This window comes from Thunnus albacares, chromosome 2, assembly GCF_914725855.1.
Source record: "Thunnus albacares chromosome 2, fThuAlb1.1, whole genome shotgun sequence".
NCBI lineage: Eukaryota > Metazoa > Chordata > Actinopteri > Scombriformes > Scombridae > Thunnus > Thunnus albacares.
In genome coordinates, this window is record NC_058107.1 from 16,425,747 (window position 1) to 16,444,669 (window position 18,923).

Below are 18,923 nucleotides of genomic sequence, written 5' to 3' on the forward strand. Positions count from 1 at the left end.
ATTCCCATGTCTAAGTGCATAGCAATTGAAGCTAAAACTTCAAAATCAATTTTACACTGTGACGCCCATATTTCCCAGTCGGATTAACTTTCTGAAGGCATCATCAGTCTGGTCCATCCCTCTTTTCATCCATTCCGCCCTGTGATTGGCCAACTGACTCGCCACTCACTCCCGTGAATAGACAATTCCAAAAAAACGAATCACGTTTCCTCTCAGCCAATCGCAGTCCTGTTTTATTATGACACCGTGGGATTCCGCGAAATTGTTTCTTGGAGTTGAGAGAAGTGCTGCTCACAGTAAAATAGGACAAGTTGACGCATGTGTGGGAGCGCACAGGAAGGCGGAATAAACGCAGACACAATAGCTCAGTCCTTAAACGCTGTGTTTTATTGATCCGATTATTAGAAAAAAATGATCCATCGGTAGAAGGAGAGAGGGAGAGCCGGGGACTGTTCAGACTGCTATCTTTACTGAGGGGGGTGTTTATTTATCCGCCCTGCAACCTCCACAAGAAAACGCAGCCTTTGCGGAATGGTCACATTGAAGACGACACGTGTGGGTGGTTAACCACATGTTTACTGGCAGGACTGCGGTCTGATTACTTTATTGTGTCATTTTTTCCCGGATTGTTTTTCAATACATAGCCTACATTGTTTCTTGTCTCTATTATCCGGATCCGCTGCGGTGATGTCGGAGGTTGATGTCCCTGCAGACTGCGTCCCCAGCAGACCACCGGGGCGCACAGAGGACATGTTGAAAGAGAACCAAGAGAACGGGACTTTACTGATGGTGGCGATGATTTTACTGGACTTGAACAAATGCAATCCCAACGCTATCAGCGCGGGAGGCAGCAGATGTGTCGGGGCCAGCGAGGCCGGCGCGCAGGAGAAGGTGGAGCGGGGGAGCCGCTGGCTCAACGCCGGGGACAGCCGGGGCTCGGCGGCACCCAAACAGTCCCGGAACCAGAAGCCGGCGGCTGCGGCGGCGAGACAGGACTCCCCCGAAAAAAGGCACTGCTGCCCTTTCGCCGGCTGTGGGAAGATGTACGGCAAGTCGTCCCACCTCAAAGCCCACCTGAGGGTCCATACCGGTGAGTGGTGGATTGGGTGACACGCCTACGAAACTCGCCTACTGGTTCGGTTCTGTTGACGACAGCGAAACCGCTCTGCGTCACTTCTGCCATCATTTTAATATCAGACGCAGGTTGACATCACAGTTAAACCTCTAATGGTTATGTCTAAGACGTCATATGTCTAGAAAAAAAATGATTATGGACGCAAAAACACAGTCTGTGAATAGTCTAATGTCAGAGATGAAACGTGCCAAATACTGATGTCATTTAAAGTCATGATCTAATACTATGGCATGTGCGTTAGGCCTATACAGTCCATGGTGTGCCTGTAATGTGAGATGAGAGGTGTCAGTGAGAGCCCACATGTTCCTGCAAATGAATAACAGATTATAGGAATGGTGGTCCCATGAATTTGCCCCTGCTGGGGGTGTGACTGACCGGCCCATAGAGGGCCAGAGGCTGGCTGAGAGGGGAGGGGAGGTGTGCGAGAGACAGAGACGGGAGAAGGGAGGGGAGGTGTGTGTGGGGGGTATTTTAATGTTCTGTTGACACGCATCCAAACTGCGATCTGGGAACGCCGCGTGCCGCCGCGTTGTAATGCATGGTAAATTGTTCAAGTGCTATAAGTCATCCTGGACCACCATAAGACAGGATGTCATCTAAGTAATGTCTCAAATGATTATCAGTGTTACTCACCTTGTAAAAGATAAATCTGTCTTTCTAAAACAAATACAACTGCTTTTGTGTTAACATGCATCGCTCATACTAATAATAACGAGTAACTGTGTACTAAAATGGCAACGTATTGGCTTATGGTTCACATGGTAGGTCACTGCGACACTGTTGTCCCCACATGTTCTTGTCCGGAGGTAACCCTCCCTGCACCACCATTTCCTCATACGTCATCCCCCTCCTGCTCCACTCACGTCGGGTTGTAAACAAGAGCAGACATGTGGTTATGTGGTTCAATGGAGCACGTGCAGGAGGAGGAGGAGGAGGAAGAGGAGGGGGTGTGGGTATCCATGGATTTTTCTCTCTCTCGCCCCCCACCCCCTTCTCTCTTTTTTCTTTTTTTCTTACTCAGGAGGCTCTTATCATTTCTATATCAATATGTTCTGTGTTTGTTCTGAGAAAATACTGTTCATGCAGTTCTGCTTCCCAAAATTTGGATTGGCCTCAGACAAAAAACAGCTGTTAGATGAAGCTTGTACCCTCTTCTTCTGACTTGATTCATTTTTACTTTTCATATTCTTAATGCTTATTTTTTTTACTGCATTTTAAACAACCTACATGGTAGTAGAACATAAAACAAACAAAATAAATAAACATATAACAGAACAAACTTGGTCGTCAGGGTGGGTTCACTGTATGTCAAGGGTTACTTCCCCAATTTTCTCCTTCCTCTCCTCTCAGATAAACATGGCACTAAATGATCTGTACAATATAGTTACCTAAGACAAAAATAGAATAGGATAAAATAACAAAAGTGGGTTGGGTGTTATATTAAACCCATTCCTAATCCATTACACCCACTTACGGTCCCCAAATCAAAAGAGAGAACTGGCCTTGCAGAAACACCCATTTTTCGCATGTCTATGCATACGATTCCTACAACAATCCAACATTTACACAGTATAGAAGAAAAAAATACATAAAATAATAATAAGAGGCTAAACTACAATTTTGATTAATAATGCTATGTGTTTATGTTTTGTCTCCCCCTAATGTCCAAAAGGCAAGTTTAGAATTTGTTGGGTTTTGAATTAAAGTGTGTATGCACACGGATTAGTTTTAGTTTAGAGTAAATATTAAAGTTAAATAAGGTGTGTAGTGACGAGGATTGATGTCGGAGCTTTAGCAATAAATGCAGTCTTTTAAAGTTTAATATTTACAGAGGTGTGTGTGTGTTTCCTCAGGTGAGCGCCCGTTCGAGTGTACCTGGCCAGACTGTGGCAAGAAGTTCTCCCGCTCAGACGAGCTGACACGTCACTACCGCACGCACACGGGCGAGAAGCGTTTCAACTGTCCAATGTGTGACAAGTGCTTCATGAGGAGTGACCACCTGACTAAACATGCCCGAAGACACGCAGGCTTCCATCCCAGCATGCTCCAGGGCGCCAGCGCAGCCAAGAGACGCCGTTGCTCTGTGTCCATGTCGTCCTCTGACTCTGGAGACCAAAGCCCTGTCGGGGTGTGAGACACACCCTCATGCTGTACATATATACATAAAGGTACATGCAGTCCATAACAGAGGCATACACAAACACGGACACACCCGTGTACCTTTTATACAAATCCGGTCAAGTCAGACAACTCAACCAGCTATACCACTATCAGAGTTTTTCTACGCATGTAACATTGTGCAACAAACAGAAACATACTTCTGAACCTGGCTGTAATCAAATTAGAGCTTCCCTCCCTTCTTCCCTGAGGTGATTGGTATTTATTAAAGATTATTCAGAGTCTGTCTATAGGCAGGTGTAGTTGCTTTGCAGCTTGTAATTATTTTACTTCATGTTGTGTGAGGTTTTTTTTTTCTTCTGGATGTATATGTATAGTTTTCATAAACACTACATGTGTTCATTCTCAATCACAGACTTCATTTGCAGGTGAAAAAACAAGAAAACAAAATGTCATGAGTGAGATATTCCCAGTGAGTTAAGAGGATTTAGTGAATATTATTATTGCACACATAAACACACATTTACCTGTGTACAGTTACTCTCCAGTCCAGGACAAAGCGAATGTACAGTATAGCAGTATTATCATGTATATAGATTAAACTACCTTTCAGATGGATGATTTACTCAATATACTGTAGTTAAGTGTTATTAGAAAGTAATAAAACAAAGCTATAATATAGAGAATTAAAGAGCTTGGGTATTTAATTTCATATATTTTACTCTGGGCTTAGTAAATCAGGTAAACTGTGAGCTTTTAGGTATAAGCGGTGTGTTTCCTGTGTTGATACATAAATGTTTTCACATCATGATAAACTTGCAAATAATTGCACCAAAATACCTTTACAGTACTTTGACAAGACCATAACACATAAGCAAACCTCATGGTAAGATGAATTTCAGCAACTGTATCGCTTTCCACGCTTGAATTGTGTCAACAGTGCAGGAAAAACATAACAGGGTAAAGCCTTTAAAAGCTACAGTGGGAGACTTTACTTTTTCCACTTGCAGTTGAAACACTTTTCAGAGTTTAAGACCACAACGAGTCATATTTATTAAAAGTGTGTAAACTGTAAACAAGGAGCTCTGTGCCTTTTAAGGGTTTTGTAGCAGAGAGGATTTCTACATTTTCAGCTTTTGGAATTAAACTACCTGAATGAACATCGTCAAGACTCTTTATGTTGATATTCAACAATCATTTGAATATCAATGACTGTCTCTTATGCCAACAGTGCCAGCTGCTTGAAACTAACTTCTGTTTACTCAGTATCTGGACTGCATTTTATCAGGGAATAATGTGATGCATGGTCATTTCAATCAATATTACACCCCCTGGTGGTGATGTTGAAGCACAACATTTCTCGCAACAGAAAGTCATAAAACCTCTTTTTTTTCTTTTTTTTTCTGTCTGAGCATTTTAAGGCACACTCTCTTGTTTTAGTTTGTGAATCAATCAATTCCATCATGTAGCATGTTTGTATGTATTTGTTTGGTACAGTGTATTTTTTATTTGACTGGTAATCTTTTATAATAATATTAATGGGATGACAGGTGTTATTTGTCCACTACCGGAGCCAGAAACACTTTTGATGTCATTAGTTTTCTTTTTATACTTGCCATATGATGCATCATCAAATGTCCAGATAGAGTGTAAAGTTAGGTTTAGATTAGCTCTTAGGACACAAACCTACATACATTTGTAAAGTGAAATGCTGTTTTTCTTTTGTTCTGGCATTATGACAACTGTGATTGTGTCATCACCCTTTCAGGTTGAAGCCCTTACTTCTGATGCTACTGTACTGTAATCAGGGACTGTCAGTCCAGACCCTATGTTATCGCATTATACATAGCCATGTAATAATTGTTGCTCAAAAGTTTTAACATTAAAATTATTTTTCTTTCTAAGCATTTGCTCATGACCTCTCTCCCACACCACGCAAGCATATCTGACACTATATTTCACTGTATTTCATCCTCTTCTTTAAGGTCGTAACTGATGAAACAGAGCAAAGATAAATTACAGTAAAAATGAATAAAGGAAGGTAGAACAGGGAGTGCTCCATTAGCTTTGTGTTTATTTACTGTTTTCATACACCGCACATAACAATAACATTGTTAAATACTGTAATGAAAGGTGTTTACCATACAAGTAAATCATTTAAAAAAAGGAAAAAACCAAAGAAAAATAAGCATCACCTGTGTCTAAATGTAAAAAAAAAACACCTTAAAAGACAGCAAATGTTCTTTCAAATAAACTAAATCATCAAGATGGCAATAAATACACACGTCTTTTAAACTTCTCCGTACTTAAGGCATACTCTAATTGCAAATAATCAACTGATTTAAGGGAGTCAGAGGTTGTAAATGAAGGAATATTAGTGCTCCAAGTCAACGATCCTTGATGTTGTAATTACAAAACGATTTCCGACCTATTATTCAAATAAGACAAATAAGATGCCACCTCACTCTTTATGTTGGCATTGTTATGTCTGTATGCATGCATATGCATATGTGAGAAGAAAGGGTAAATCTTTGTGGTGTCTGAACCTGTGTGCTCCTTGATGATCTGTAGTGTGAAAGTAGAAATGGGAAGGAAGGAGTGTCTGGTGATCGTCAGGTTCTGTGACACAGAAAAAATATATAGTGGAGGTAACAACAGAATGCACTGAAAAAACTATCCTACGTGCCCCATAATCCCTTTGGCCTTGATAAGACATGTGAGCATCATGTGTTAGAGGGTCGGTGCAACGATATGTAATCTTCCCTTTTGACACAGTTCATTTCAGATAAGACACTGTCACTGCTATGCAGGAAAGAGTACAAAGACATGGCCCCAAAATAAATAAATACATGTCAAGCTAGAGCCACAACAGTAGCATGTGATTGCACAGTAGAAATGGGGGAAAAAAATCAAATGTGCAACAGGCTATTTATTTATTATTTTCCATTCAATTATTTAGTCTGGTGCTCTTCATGCAATTTGTTCCTCAGCCATTCATTTTCATACATTCATCCCTAAACTCTGTACTGAAACATCTCAAACCAGTACTGCAAAGAAAGCCAAAGGCGGGGAGTGTTGAAGGTGGCGTGAATGAGTGTAACGACCTGGCCTGTGCTACATAACAACCCTGTACAGTACGATGATTACCGCACCAGAACCAAGACCGCAGTCCACACTTTTCAAATATCTCTTCAACACATACTTTGATATTGATGCCTCAGGAATAAAAAAGTAAGCTTTCAAATAAAAACTTGAATAAAAATTGCAAAAATGGAACCCAGAATTCAGGCAAGCAGAGCAGTTGAGTCAGCGGTAATGATAATGTTTCTTGTTCTTTAGGGAAATGGAAATCACTTTATAGCATCAATTGACCTTTTGTTTCCTGTCTACTATTATCAGTGTGTTATGTTACATCATGTTCACCAGGAGAAAGGCTCTCAAACACAAGTGCACGTCCTACCATAGGAGGAAACCACCACTTTAACTCATATTTTAAATACATATTGAATATTTTCACATTTTCCTTCTCCTAGTTTTAAACCAAACTCTCTACATGTTAATTTGATTATTTGTCATTGTCATTATCGTCATAGCACTTAACTGTCATTACAATATTCTACCAATGCTTAACTGTCGCCGCTCTGGCGGCGAAGTAAACTCACAGCAGATGAAGATCAGGGGTTATGTTGTGTGGAAAGGGAAGGGGTAAAGGGGTCGGAGCGGGGTAGGGTTACTGTATTTGACAGGTGGTGGAGGAGGTTGCCTGGCAGCACATGCAGGTGGGGTTGACTGATTTGGGCGGGATCAGATCCAGGTCCTCATCATCCGGGATCTCGTCTAGGCGGTAACCATCCTTCAGCAGCTGGATGTTCAGATCCTGGTTGATTTGCTGAGGAAAGAAGGAGAGGCAGAAGAAGTTGTTGGGCTGGAGAAGCTCTTCTCAATCTCCGACCTGCGGACCAGTACTGGCCCAGAGAACCATTGCTAATACTCAGGGTGTGTAGAGTTTGACCAGACGTTTTGTTGCTTGGGTTTCAGGTTTGATATTTCCACACAACATATCTTCAAATGTAACTTAATCAGAAATTCCTCTGCATCCACGTGTGAATGTGTTGCAGGTAGATACACAAGGCCCAAAGCAGAAAGCTAACAAATGTGTTGCATTAGCCTGATGAGCTAACAGTCAGTAACAGATGAAATATAGAAAAAATACTAAAAATAATCAGGTCTCGGTTCAAATTTGGGTCTCAAATTTGGCAGGACAAGTAAAGTTTAAGCAGTTTGAGGCCAAAACTCTGGTAGTGTGTTCCTGTTACTGTTGCAAATAGCTAGCTAACGTGACTAAAACAGGAACATTTTAAGACAATTTGAGAGAGCTTGAGAGTTTTTTGAGTGTGTTGTAATTTTGCAAGAAGTCCTAAACAAGCTGAACGTTTGCTCTGGCCATAATACAACCACCCCCCCCCCATCGTCCAGTCCGCAACAACGTTGTCAATATAAAAAAAGGTATGATGATAAAAAGGTAGGGAATCCCTTGGTTAAAGGAAGGTAAAATAACACTGAACACAGAGAGACAGGTAGGTATATAAAGGCAGATACAAAAAAACAAGGATGCTGATTGTGATGAAATGAATAATTTATGATTAGACCATCTGTGGAAGTCTTCATGTACCGAGCCCACCATCCAAACTAATAAATGACTTCTGTCACTACTTCACGGCAACAAAAACATCTTTTTATATAAAATACAACTTAACAATATCAAGATTTCCTATGCTCATGACTTCTACTGTAGTAACCATGGCAAACTGATTTGAGGCACTTTCACAGATGGCTGTAAGGATCATCACTTGGAGCTTTGTCATCACCGTGATGTGTCCTTCCCTGTTGAGATTTTTTTCATCAGGACAATGCCTTTGTTTGCAGGAAAAATAGGACATTGTCTAAAATCCGGTTTCTTTGTCCTTTTCTTAAATTGTAGCCTTTACTTTTTTATGTATTAACAGTCTAGTCTATTAAAATGAACTTACACATTATTGTACTGCATTACAAACAACAATCTTTGCCCTCCTTCCTCAAGCTACAGTACAATCATACTGTTGCCATGGTTTGCCCCTCGCTTACAACTTGGCATTATCTAATGCTGAGACTGAGGAGATGATGGCTAAACAGGGTTACAGCATTTACTGTACATCAGCTAGATATTTCTGACATCACGGTAGCATTAAGATCTGACCACTGTTAGACTGCAACATTCTTACAAGAGTCGACCACTCAGAGACAGAAAAATGACGGAGGGTGGGAATGAGTACTCCTCTGAGGAATAAAAATGATGATGTGGCTGTGATTTGCAATTTTATTGGCAGCAACATTTAGAACAGGATTTGCCGGCGCAGACACCCGGAGATGACATTTAATTTGTTTCCTGCTTCATGTCTCATACACATTTGTGTGCAGGTGTGTCTGCAATGCAAACATGCACTTGTGGTGGGAGCACATGCCTATAAAATTAACATGGATGAGCAGGACGGATATAAATGGGTTTACTTCAAGACCGGCTTAAAAAGACCTGGCTCTTGGCCTCTTAACAATCAGAGAAAATGGTGGAAAAAAGGCGAGGGAGTGACTGAATGAGAGTAAACGTGAAGCATTACAGAGTGCACAGATATCTGCTCCATCACTAACTCACCTCAGCAGAGGAGTATCCCGACGATGAATATCTAGACATGTCAAAGTCATCATCGCTGAAACAGAAAAACACAACATTGTGTGTTTACGTGTTTCTCCATCAACAAAAGAGAGGAAAGACATTTTTGAGGATTAGTGTCTGTGGTTGTGTGTGTGTTTGTGTGTTCACCTGTCTGTGTCTAGGGCCACTAAGGGCTTCTCATCTGGGCTCTGGTCTAAAGAGGAATAGCCTTTATTGGGCACTACCAACCTGTGGGGAGAGAACAGAGAGAAAGAGGCAGCAGCAAGAGAGAGAGAGGACAGAGGAGGAATGATCAGAAGAGTAGAAGAGGGTGTAACAGAATGTGACAGGAAGGGAGGAGGAGGGGAAACGGGAAGATGTGAGTAAGACAACGATTGGCAGAGATGTTAAGAGAAAAGGAAAGCGGGCCTAGAGGCAACATCACAGCTCAACGAAAGTAACAACAGAAGCACGAAGGAGGTCTAATTTCTAACTCGGACATCTTACAAACCCTGAATCAATAAAACTATTTTTCTCTTCAGAGCTCATATGGCAGACAAAGATGATGGATATGAGATAAAAATCCATCTATTCAAGTCCATGAAATCAAGTCCATGATCTTATATAATAAATCTACACACAGTACAAGGTAAGATGAATGAAATTAATCTTTTTCTTTGAGTATTGTTGGTTTGACACTGGCTCTGATTCACTGTTTCATTGTGCTTTGATTTGATTGATACAGTGACACGAAACAATTGCAAATTCCATCATGACAGACTCTACAGTATCTCTAGACAGTAATCAAGTACAGAGCAACACAACAACTTTATGATCATCATTTTAGTGAACTAAAATACCAAAATCTAACATATTGCACTGGAATGAAGACTTCATTTAACACTAAAAGAAAAAGACATTTCGATTCAACTCTCAGAAAGACAGCAGCACCCAACAAAAGATGAAAGTCCCTCATTTTCTCCTCCAAAGCGAGACCACAGCGCTTGTTTCTCACCGTGTTCTGGCCATGACGTTGTTCTTCTTGGGCTGCTGGTTGACTGGACTACCTACAGTGTTGCCGTTCTTCAATGAGCCCTTCCTAGCCAGCTCTCTCTGTTTCTCTGCACAACAAACACACACACAAACAAGAACACACACCATGGTTCATCTCCAAAACATGGTCAATATCCCTGACTAGTAAGACTTACAAATCACACACACTTAAAATGTTGCAAATGTTGCAGTTTGTATAAAAACATAGTACAAACAAACTAAATAATCTTGGGAACCTTTGTAATTGGCAAATGTAAAGCATGGTATTGTTGACAGAAAAGTTTTGATTTCTCAACTTTCTGTTGCATATCATTTTGTCACATTTGCCTCTTCAGACCAGATAAGAAATTAAATGACATATTTGTCTTGCACACAGCCTTGAGTACTGAAGTTTCACTAGAGGAAATAAGCATAATTTAAAACACACACTCATCAGGAAGTGTGATCATCAGGGAAGGGAACTGGGTTTAATTATATCTGAAGTCAATTTTCACTTTGAGAGAACTATGCCATCTTTTTTCTGAACTGTAAGTTTTCACATCTGAAAGCAGCACAGTGCAAAACATGACATGAGTGCAGATCAGTTTCTGCTCTCAGGAGGGATTTATGGTCAGCTGACCAGGAAGTGAGGGCATTGTTGTCATCAGGAGTCTTTTTTTTTCAACTGATAAACAACTCAATACTAAATCCTAAAAGCACTCATTCCTCATGTGACCCGAATGCTTTCCCCTCCATTTTCTTCCTTGTTCGATTCTCATCACTGATCAGATGACAAATGATGAACCCTGTCAGTCTAGTCTGAGTCAGTGATGAACTGAAATACATTAGTGACACTACAAATGTAACTATTTATTCTATATATGATGTATTTAATTTATGTTGTGTCACCAGTTAAAGACATTCAATTTTTAATCGAGAAAGGACTTTTAAAAAGTCATTATATGTAGATTAGAGCCTTATGCATCTCAAGGTCACAGTTACAAAGTGACTAGTTTAACAAGCATGCATAATTGAAGGGATGTGTTGAGACTGTAGTTTCATATAAGATATTTTAAGATGATCTTTGAATAATATTAAGCAGGACTGTAGCCTTCATTGTGGTCTCACTTTCAACATTACAACACTGCAGGTTTGTTGCACTTAAGACCTGTCGTGCAGTGCTAATGTAGAATGAAAAGAACCTCTACAGAGGCTTAAAAAATACACTTTTAGCATTCCTGACACTAAATGGTTTACCTGTTTTAATTTTGGTTTACCTGTTATTGTCAGTTCTTAAAGGCTTTGGCTTACTGAAGTATTTCTGTAGGAGTAAGGAAATAAAGAAGCTCGGCTGCTCACCACTGGACTCTGTCCAAGGTGCTGAAATGAGTCTTTAAGGACTGTCGCTATTCATAAACACGAGAGCCTCAGTTTCCCCAAACATTTAAAAATACTTTTGCTGTTAATATCCATAAACCAAACAATTTAATGGATTATTGCTAAATATAAACAATAACTGACAACAACTTTGATGATTTACCGCATCTTTTAAGCCACATTTTCTAGTTACAAATGTGAGGATTACATGCTTTTCTTTGTGCTATAACGTGATAAACTAAATGTTTTTTTGGATATTGAACTGCTGGCTGGACAAAACAAGCAACTTTAAGACTTCAGTTTGGGCTCTGGGAACTTGTGATTACCATTTTTGACTAAATTATTACAGGATTAATCAAAAAAATAATTGACAGATTAATCAATAATATAAAAAAGGTTAGTTATAGTCCTAAAACAGAGAGTGGATCATGTGCCTAAACAATGCTACTTGTTACTGATAACTTAGCACCATAACAAGGATGAAGCCACTGTATATCACCACAGTGTTTGGTTTGCCTTGTAATAGAAAATTGATCTTCACTGCTGAGACATCATCACACTGTGAATTAAAATGCTACATAGTCTGCACACACACTCCTCTAAGCCTGTGTCCTGAGTAGATATTATGCCAGATACAGCAGCAGATCCTGTCTGAACCCACATCTTTACATTACAAGGTGTCACTCTTAACACACCCTTAAAGTCACAGTAGATTACAAGATATCCTGATTCCCACAGACAGACACTTGCCAGACAGTAGCACCTACTCACCTATTTTCATCTGCAGGGGGGAGGGCTTGTAGTTGATAGTGACGGGTTCCCCCTCTCTGGTGTCTGAGTCCGCTTCTGAGGCTGTGGATGAGGCAGGGTCCTGGAGACACACACAGGAACACAGCATGGACAGAAATATGAGTGGAAAACCCCACAATGCCCAGACAATGTGGATAAAACAGTTCATAAATAGATGAAACAGGAGGAAGACTCCACTCCTCTGTGTGATGAACATCATTGTATGAAGCATTGGACACACACCTAGATTGCTTGTTTCAAAAAGACACTGCTTGAGAATTGGATTACCTAAACCTTAATTGGCAAACCATTAGATTATGTTGTGGTTGCATCCAACTGACAAGATAAAGATGGAGACATTGAATCAAAATAGCAATTACACAAAATTTAAGTGACCGTAAAATATCGAACTTTAAGTGATCCTTGATTTTTTTTTTTTCATGTCGCTCTGGGACCATGTGGAGGACTCCTGGAAGTCCCAGTTTTGGAACCACTCCTGAAAAACGCACCTCTTATATCCTCAGGGCAAAGATAAGTAGAAAGAAAGACCTTATTGATCAGTGGCTTCATCAAGCAAAGGGGTGAACGGGGGTTATGCTGACGCCTGTAGATGGCAGGTCAGACAGCTTTGGGTCTAGTCTGGCTCTCTAGATGCCGGCCGTGGGCAGCAGAGGCCGCCCTGCAGGCTGCAATAACCCTGGGCCCCGCTACAGGCCACGGAGCGCACCGTCACATCATGTACACTGATTTAATCAAGGGACGGTGGTTTAATGGCACATACACGCACATATTAACGAGTGAGGGCCGCCCGTTCATCACTTCAGGGCGAAACAAGTGGCGTCGAAGCCGGAGCAACTTGCTGCATGGATGCTGAGGATGTAGCAGCAGTGCTGGGATGGGATGCTTGTTTTCGCCAGACATGACGGATGCTGCTCACTACGCAGCAGACCGGACGCTGCATGTAGCCTATTACACAGAGGAACCAATACGCCTGATTAGAAGCAAACAAACCATTATCTGACGGGTTATGATGTCATTTTCACATTTTGATGTCTGATAGCTGCCGATAAAAACTTAGGAAATGCTCTAATAGTACATCAGCTAGTATTACGCATGGCAGGTGATGGATTTGTCGGAATCCCAAAGCATAGCATAATATGAATGACAGGCCTCACACAAACATCCCGGATTGGTACAAGTGTTATTTTTAAAGAACAAAACAAGACCAAAACACTGATTAATCATCTCCAATAGATAATATAAGCCTACAAATCTGACTTACCAGCGGCTGCATCTCAGCCTGCATCTCCGCCTCCTGCACGGCACTCGGCACTTGAAATCTATCTATTTCTTCCATCATTTTGGCAGCGCGCCTCTGTCCTCCCTGCTCCTACTAACTGAATGTTGGTTACTGGTCGTTTCGCCGATTTATCGCTGAGATTGTGATTGATCTCAGATTTGTAACAATCTCTGTGGTTCTCCGGTGGCGAGCTTCATCCCAGCAGGCAGTATGTCGACGGTGGTGTGACCAGTTTGGGTGACGGTGACTCCACCACCCACTTCCGGGTAGGGTGTCCCAAGCTGTGGTTCGGGGACCCAGTAGGGGCCTTTTGAAGAGGATAAAGGTGGTCCCCAGCAAAGTGAGTGTTAGATTAATGTCAGAATAATTTAATTGGAAGATATTACAGTTAGGGAATCGCTGTAATATCAATATGATTTTGTTTTTTAATTTTTAATTTTAAGGAATTTGCTCTAATTGTTTCTTTTATTTGTTTTTTCTTTCTCTCTCTTGGAGTTCTAGATGAGTCTAAAATCAAATTTAAGTGACTAATCAAAGCCAAGAGGATCAGAGGATTAACCCTCTCCATCGTTAGCTCTTCAAAATACATCTTCTTTAAAAGGAGTCTCTTCTCTGGCAATCCTGGCATGAAATTGTTCAGAAACTGCAGTTTAAAAATGCAACCAGTGAACACTGAAGACATTACTTTATTAAAAAAAAAAAACACTTGGCCAGCAGCAGACTGCTTAAAACCCCATCTCTCAGAAAGTCAATTAGCAATTTAATTAATTAAGACTGAATAAATTATTCAATCAAATGAACAGCTTGGATGGAATTAATTATGGTGCCAGAAATTCTCAGTTGATCAGGAACAAAACATAAGTCTAATGAATAAAAAGAAAAAAAACAACCTAATAACAATAAAACCCCAAAACAACCAAAGAAAAATATTTGTAATGGGGGCTTGATTGATAGTGAGTATAGGTCAAATTATATAGGTAAAAAATCCTGTGTCTTGCAGCCTGAATTTATTTAAAGTTCCAGCAGGGTATTGTTGAGGTTGAATATCTTTGGTTTCCTAATTACATGACCAATAAGGATCAGTTATCAGTGTATAAGACTTAAATCGACCTCATTGGCCAATGAGGGAAATTCAGTACAGCCATGACAGCTTTGACTCAGCATCAGGTATGCTGTGAACGGTGGAAAAGTAGCTTAATTTGCTCAGATACTGTATGTAAGAACAAATTTGAGGTACTGTTACTTTACTTCAGTAATTCCATTTGATGTTACTTAATACATCTTCTCCACTACATTTCAGAGGGTAATTTTGTACTTCTAGCTACATCAATCTATTGTCTTTATCCAACATCTATTTTTCTAGATTCTTCCAGAAGTTTTACATACAAACATAGAATCAGTTTATAAAATATGATGCATTATCCCAGATTAAACTACCAAACAGTGAAGCGAAAGCTAGTTCCAACTCAACCAGCTATGACTTTAAAGTGCTTCTTTAATATAAATGCGTCAACAGAAATAATCTGGCAACATGATACAGTATATATATATCAATATAGCACTCTGAACTGGGTCATTTTGCTTAATGAAAACTTTTGCTTTTGATAAATTAAGTACATTTTATTTATAATACTTCTGTGCTTTCACTTGTAACAGAGTATTTTTACATTGAAATGAGTCTTACCCACTCAGTCATCTAAGTGGATGTAAAAAAAAATAAACAGATACAATAATAAACCAAGAGCTACAGTATGAATGTTGATAAGAACATTATCAGCATCACAATATGATTAATTGCAGGGTTATTGCATAATTTTGTCCATTTCCTGTATTTGCCTGTAGGGTTTCCAACCTAGGTAACAATTACCCTCTATATTATAGTTCTGTAAATTAATTATAAAACTAATCAAACCTTCTATTATAAATTATAGTTTTGTATATGCCTCTAAGTATTATTGGATGACTACAGGTTTTGGCTAGAGGAATGAACAGCTGCTGTCCTCATACAAATCTAAACAAACACCAAATTAGAGAATCAAATGAATGTCATGGAGCACATTAATTATAAACTCTTAAGAAAATAACACAACCTCTGACTGATGATGGCCTGCCAGAAGAACATCCGCAGAGTTGTGAGTCGTGCTCGTTGAAAGTCACTGACACGTCTTGCTGCACATTGTCCTTACCTGGAAATACCAGCAGAGAGCAGCAACAGCACGCTCTGCTGCACAATAGTGGAGAGGCGCTCTTGGCAGCAATCAGCCACTACTGCAGCCAACAGCAGGTTGTTTCAAGCAGCAGACATGAATGTTTGAGCCAGGAGGTGGCAGTCTAATTCTACACAAGAGGAGGGCCAGTGGATTGAGACAGGATGAATGTCAATGAGATGTGTGCAGGGTCAAGTAGGTCGTAGTGTTTCAGTCTGCAAAATGCAAGCAGTTCACCATACATCTGGTGATGCATATGCATTAGATCTAACCATAGCAGCATATGTGGAGGTCAGACACTGGTCTTTTTCTCATATAATGATATGAAATAAGAGAAATATACATTTACAGATTAAAGAAGTTCATTTAATTGAATTCTCTTGCTCTTCTCTCTCTGTATATGTCACATACGTTCTCTATATTTCATGTTTTTTTTCTGCTCTGTCTTGCATACTGATTCTTTTCCTATTATTTCAGCTTGTTTCATGCTATAATTAGACCTAGTTAACAGAATAAACACTCATACAGATGAAATTAAACTGAATTATAAGCATTTCAATATCAGGGCTGCGCTGTTGTTGAAATCGATGTAATGACTGTGCGTGCATGCATGTGATTGTGATGAGTGTTGGTGACTCCATAGGGGTCCTGTTATAAAGATCTGATTGAGTGTAATTAGAATTCAGTCATCAATTATTCATAGACAAGGACAGTAAGGTAGCAACACACACATGTATCCCATCTATACACATTTTTGTGATAGTCTTTAGCAGATATCACTGCAGAGTGCATCATCATGATATTGCACATTTAACCACAGAGAAACACCTAGAAAAGCAGCCTAAAATCTGTTTCTCTTTATTTCACACACGCTCAGACAATGCTTTATTTGGAGCCACTAAATGAAATTATTGATTACATAAGATTCAAATATTGCAGAGATCCCACGCAACGTCTCAGCATGTAGTGTCCAAAACATAGATTAACATTTGATCCCTTTGTAATTGCATTAAACACAGACACACACACACACATACAAACACTGCCCATGACTCAGTCTGGGCTTATGTGGGTTATGCAACCCCTCCAGCGGTGCAGATGGAACTGCAGATTACTGGCCCCTTGAATGTTTATTAGTAATCTCTCTGTCTGTAATATTTGTCCTGATCATTATATAACACCACGTTGAGATCAGCGACCCTCTTCCATGTCAACTACCTCTCAACGACCCTGGAAATTGCCTTGCCGCCATGTAGTTTGGCCCCTGAGATGTAGGGAAGTAGTGACTGATGCTGAGTTCAGCAGCCATGTCTAATCGCAACTGGATGAAGTCGCAGTAAACATCATCTAAACTGTAATACTCTCTACTGAGATGGAGGGATCAATGGAAGCATGGCGGGCAGCAGAACAGACGGATGACTAGATGGAGGTTTATATAGTGTTTTCTTCATTAGTATCACACAGGATCGATTAAAGAACTCCTTCAGCTGTCTTGAATAGAAGATCTATTATCAGCAAGGCTTACTTGAAAACCAGGGAAGATCATAAACTGTGTGACCTTCACACAGTTTCCACACAGCTCAATATGGAGTAGATCACTGGATCAGTGCTGGCCATTTTACAAAGGCCTGGCACTGGTCTGGTTAGGTGGGAATAGAGAAACAAATAAGAGGAAGACAGACAACGAGAGAGGAACAAGCAGGGAGATAAATAGAGGAGAAGCATATAAATACCGGACAGCTGTAGAGCCGCCTTTCTGAAGAGCAATTTCAAATCAACAGCCCACCAAAGGCTCCAACCATCTGTCTTATATGTGCTATAAAACACTGTTTTACTCATGTGCATACATGTTTTCATACTCTGTCTCTTAGTCTTTTTCTCATTCACACATATTCATTGGACATTAAGCTGATACATCTCTTATGTAAGCAAATTGCACAGTTCCTCATCTGTGATCCTATCCATGATAAATTAATGAATCTCACTGGTACAGTTGTTTACCTCCATGGGACCCTAATACTCACATCCACACAATAAGTTATATACTGTTAGGTAGTTTAATCTACAAAGTATGATATTTTATAAGATAATCACATGTTTTGCATATAAGTAAATATACAACTATGTTGTCAAATAAATGTAGTAGAGTAAAAATTACAATATGTGCCTCTGAAATGAAGTGGAATGGAAGTTTAAGAAGGCATAAAATACTCAAGTAAAGTGCAAGTTCTTCAAAATTGTACCTCAGAAAGAGCAGTATGTTTTATCGCTGCCTTTATGTGTGGTGAAGACAGCCAAAGAGAACATGTTACAGTGAGGAAACAATACTGAGACATACCTCCAGACCTGTAAGCAGGTTTTGACAGTGCATGAACTGTAAGTCAGAGAAAAGTCTTCAGTAAACAGCAAAACAGAAAGCAAGAGTGTGAAGAAGCAAAGGCGGAGAAATGATGACTCATCTCTGCCGGGTGTCACTAAATGAAAACAATAGCAGCAGTTATCACTCGGAAGTTTCCTCCCTTCCACCCTGATAATGATGCTGGGTCGTGGTTAGATAAGGTTTAAGGGAGAGCGGGGTAAATAGAGCCAGTGGGTAAAATGAGCCACCCCCTTTATCAAGGTGACCATAAGCAAAAGTAATCATGTGATCACAAATTAAGAAAGTATAGTTCACATTACTCAATCCATCTTGGACTCAAGCACATGGAGAGAGTGGTCAGCAAAACAGAGCAAAAAAAAAAAAATTTTTGTCATGCCAAGTGAATTCATCATGTTACTAAAGTTATGAATCTTGTATCTTAATTAAAAAAGATACATCTTGGACATTATTACATGTTAATTTAAGTCAATGTAAGCTACAAAACAAGGTCATAAACTTAGCATAACTGTGGATCTGAGCCACTGTGTGAAACAGTTTTGTCAAAATGGAGGTTGTGGGGTAAAACGTGCCAGTGATGTTGGGGCAAGATGAGTCAATGGCTCAATTTACCCCCAAAAATTATTTTCTGATATTCTAGAGACTAGAGACCCTGTTCATGTTAATGTTTGATCACTGTTACAAGTATTACAATGTTGATGAATAAATACCTAATTGTTGACTAATGTTTAAGCCACACACAAACATGCTGTACATACAGACAGGTGACAAATGAAAGGAAAAGCCAACATAAAGTGTCTTAGTAAGGTGTTGGGCCACCAGAACAGCATCAATACACCTTGGCATTGATTCTACAAGTCTCTGAACTCTTCTAGAGGGATGAACACCATTCATCTGAA

At 39.9% G+C, this 18,923-nt stretch overlaps 2 protein-coding genes across 2 annotated transcripts; one reads left to right on the forward strand and one right to left on the reverse strand.

The window, feature by feature from the left end:
* Positions 1 to 272: 272 nt before the first annotated feature.
* klf9 (Kruppel-like factor 9) lies at positions 273 to 5,157 on the forward strand. Its single transcript, XM_044368895.1, has 2 exons — positions 273 to 1,090; positions 2,989 to 5,157. Exons 1-2 carry the CDS (start codon positions 688 to 690, stop codon positions 3,267 to 3,269), a joined length of 684 nt encoding a protein of 227 aa, XP_044224830.1. The 5' UTR covers positions 273 to 687; the 3' UTR covers positions 3,270 to 5,157.
* A 153-nt stretch (positions 5,158 to 5,310) lies between these two features.
* fam219ab (family with sequence similarity 219 member Ab) lies at positions 5,311 to 13,711 on the reverse strand. The gene is made up of 6 exons (XM_044368905.1): positions 13,423 to 13,711; positions 12,123 to 12,222; positions 9,958 to 10,063; positions 9,111 to 9,191; positions 8,943 to 8,997; positions 5,311 to 7,142 (listed from the first exon to the last, which is right to left on the reverse strand). The coding sequence occupies exons 1-6, from the start codon at positions 13,498 to 13,500 to the stop codon at positions 6,984 to 6,986; spliced, it is 579 nt and encodes a 192-aa protein (XP_044224840.1). The 5' UTR covers positions 13,501 to 13,711; the 3' UTR covers positions 5,311 to 6,983.
* Between the last annotated feature and the right edge of the window lie 5,212 nt (positions 13,712 to 18,923).

Coding starts and splice junctions, on each gene's coding strand:
- klf9 (XM_044368895.1), top strand. CDS start 688: ATGTCGGAGGTTGATGTCCCTGCAGACTGCGTCCCCAGCAGACCACCG. Junction 1,091..2,988: donor CCACCTGAGGGTCCATACCG/GTGAGTGGTGGA, acceptor GTGTTTCCTCAG/GTGAGCGCCCGTTCGAGTGT.
- fam219ab (XM_044368905.1), bottom strand. CDS start 13,500: ATGATGGAAGAAATAGATAGATTTCAAGTGCCGAGTGCCGTGCAGGAG. Junction 12,223..13,422: donor AGGCTGAGATGCAGCCGCTG/GTAAGTCAGATT, acceptor GTGTGTCTCCAG/GACCCTGCCTCATCCACAGC. Junction 10,064..12,122: donor CCCCCTGCAGATGAAAATAG/GTGAGTAGGTGC, acceptor TTTGTTGTGCAG/AGAAACAGAGAGAGCTGGCT.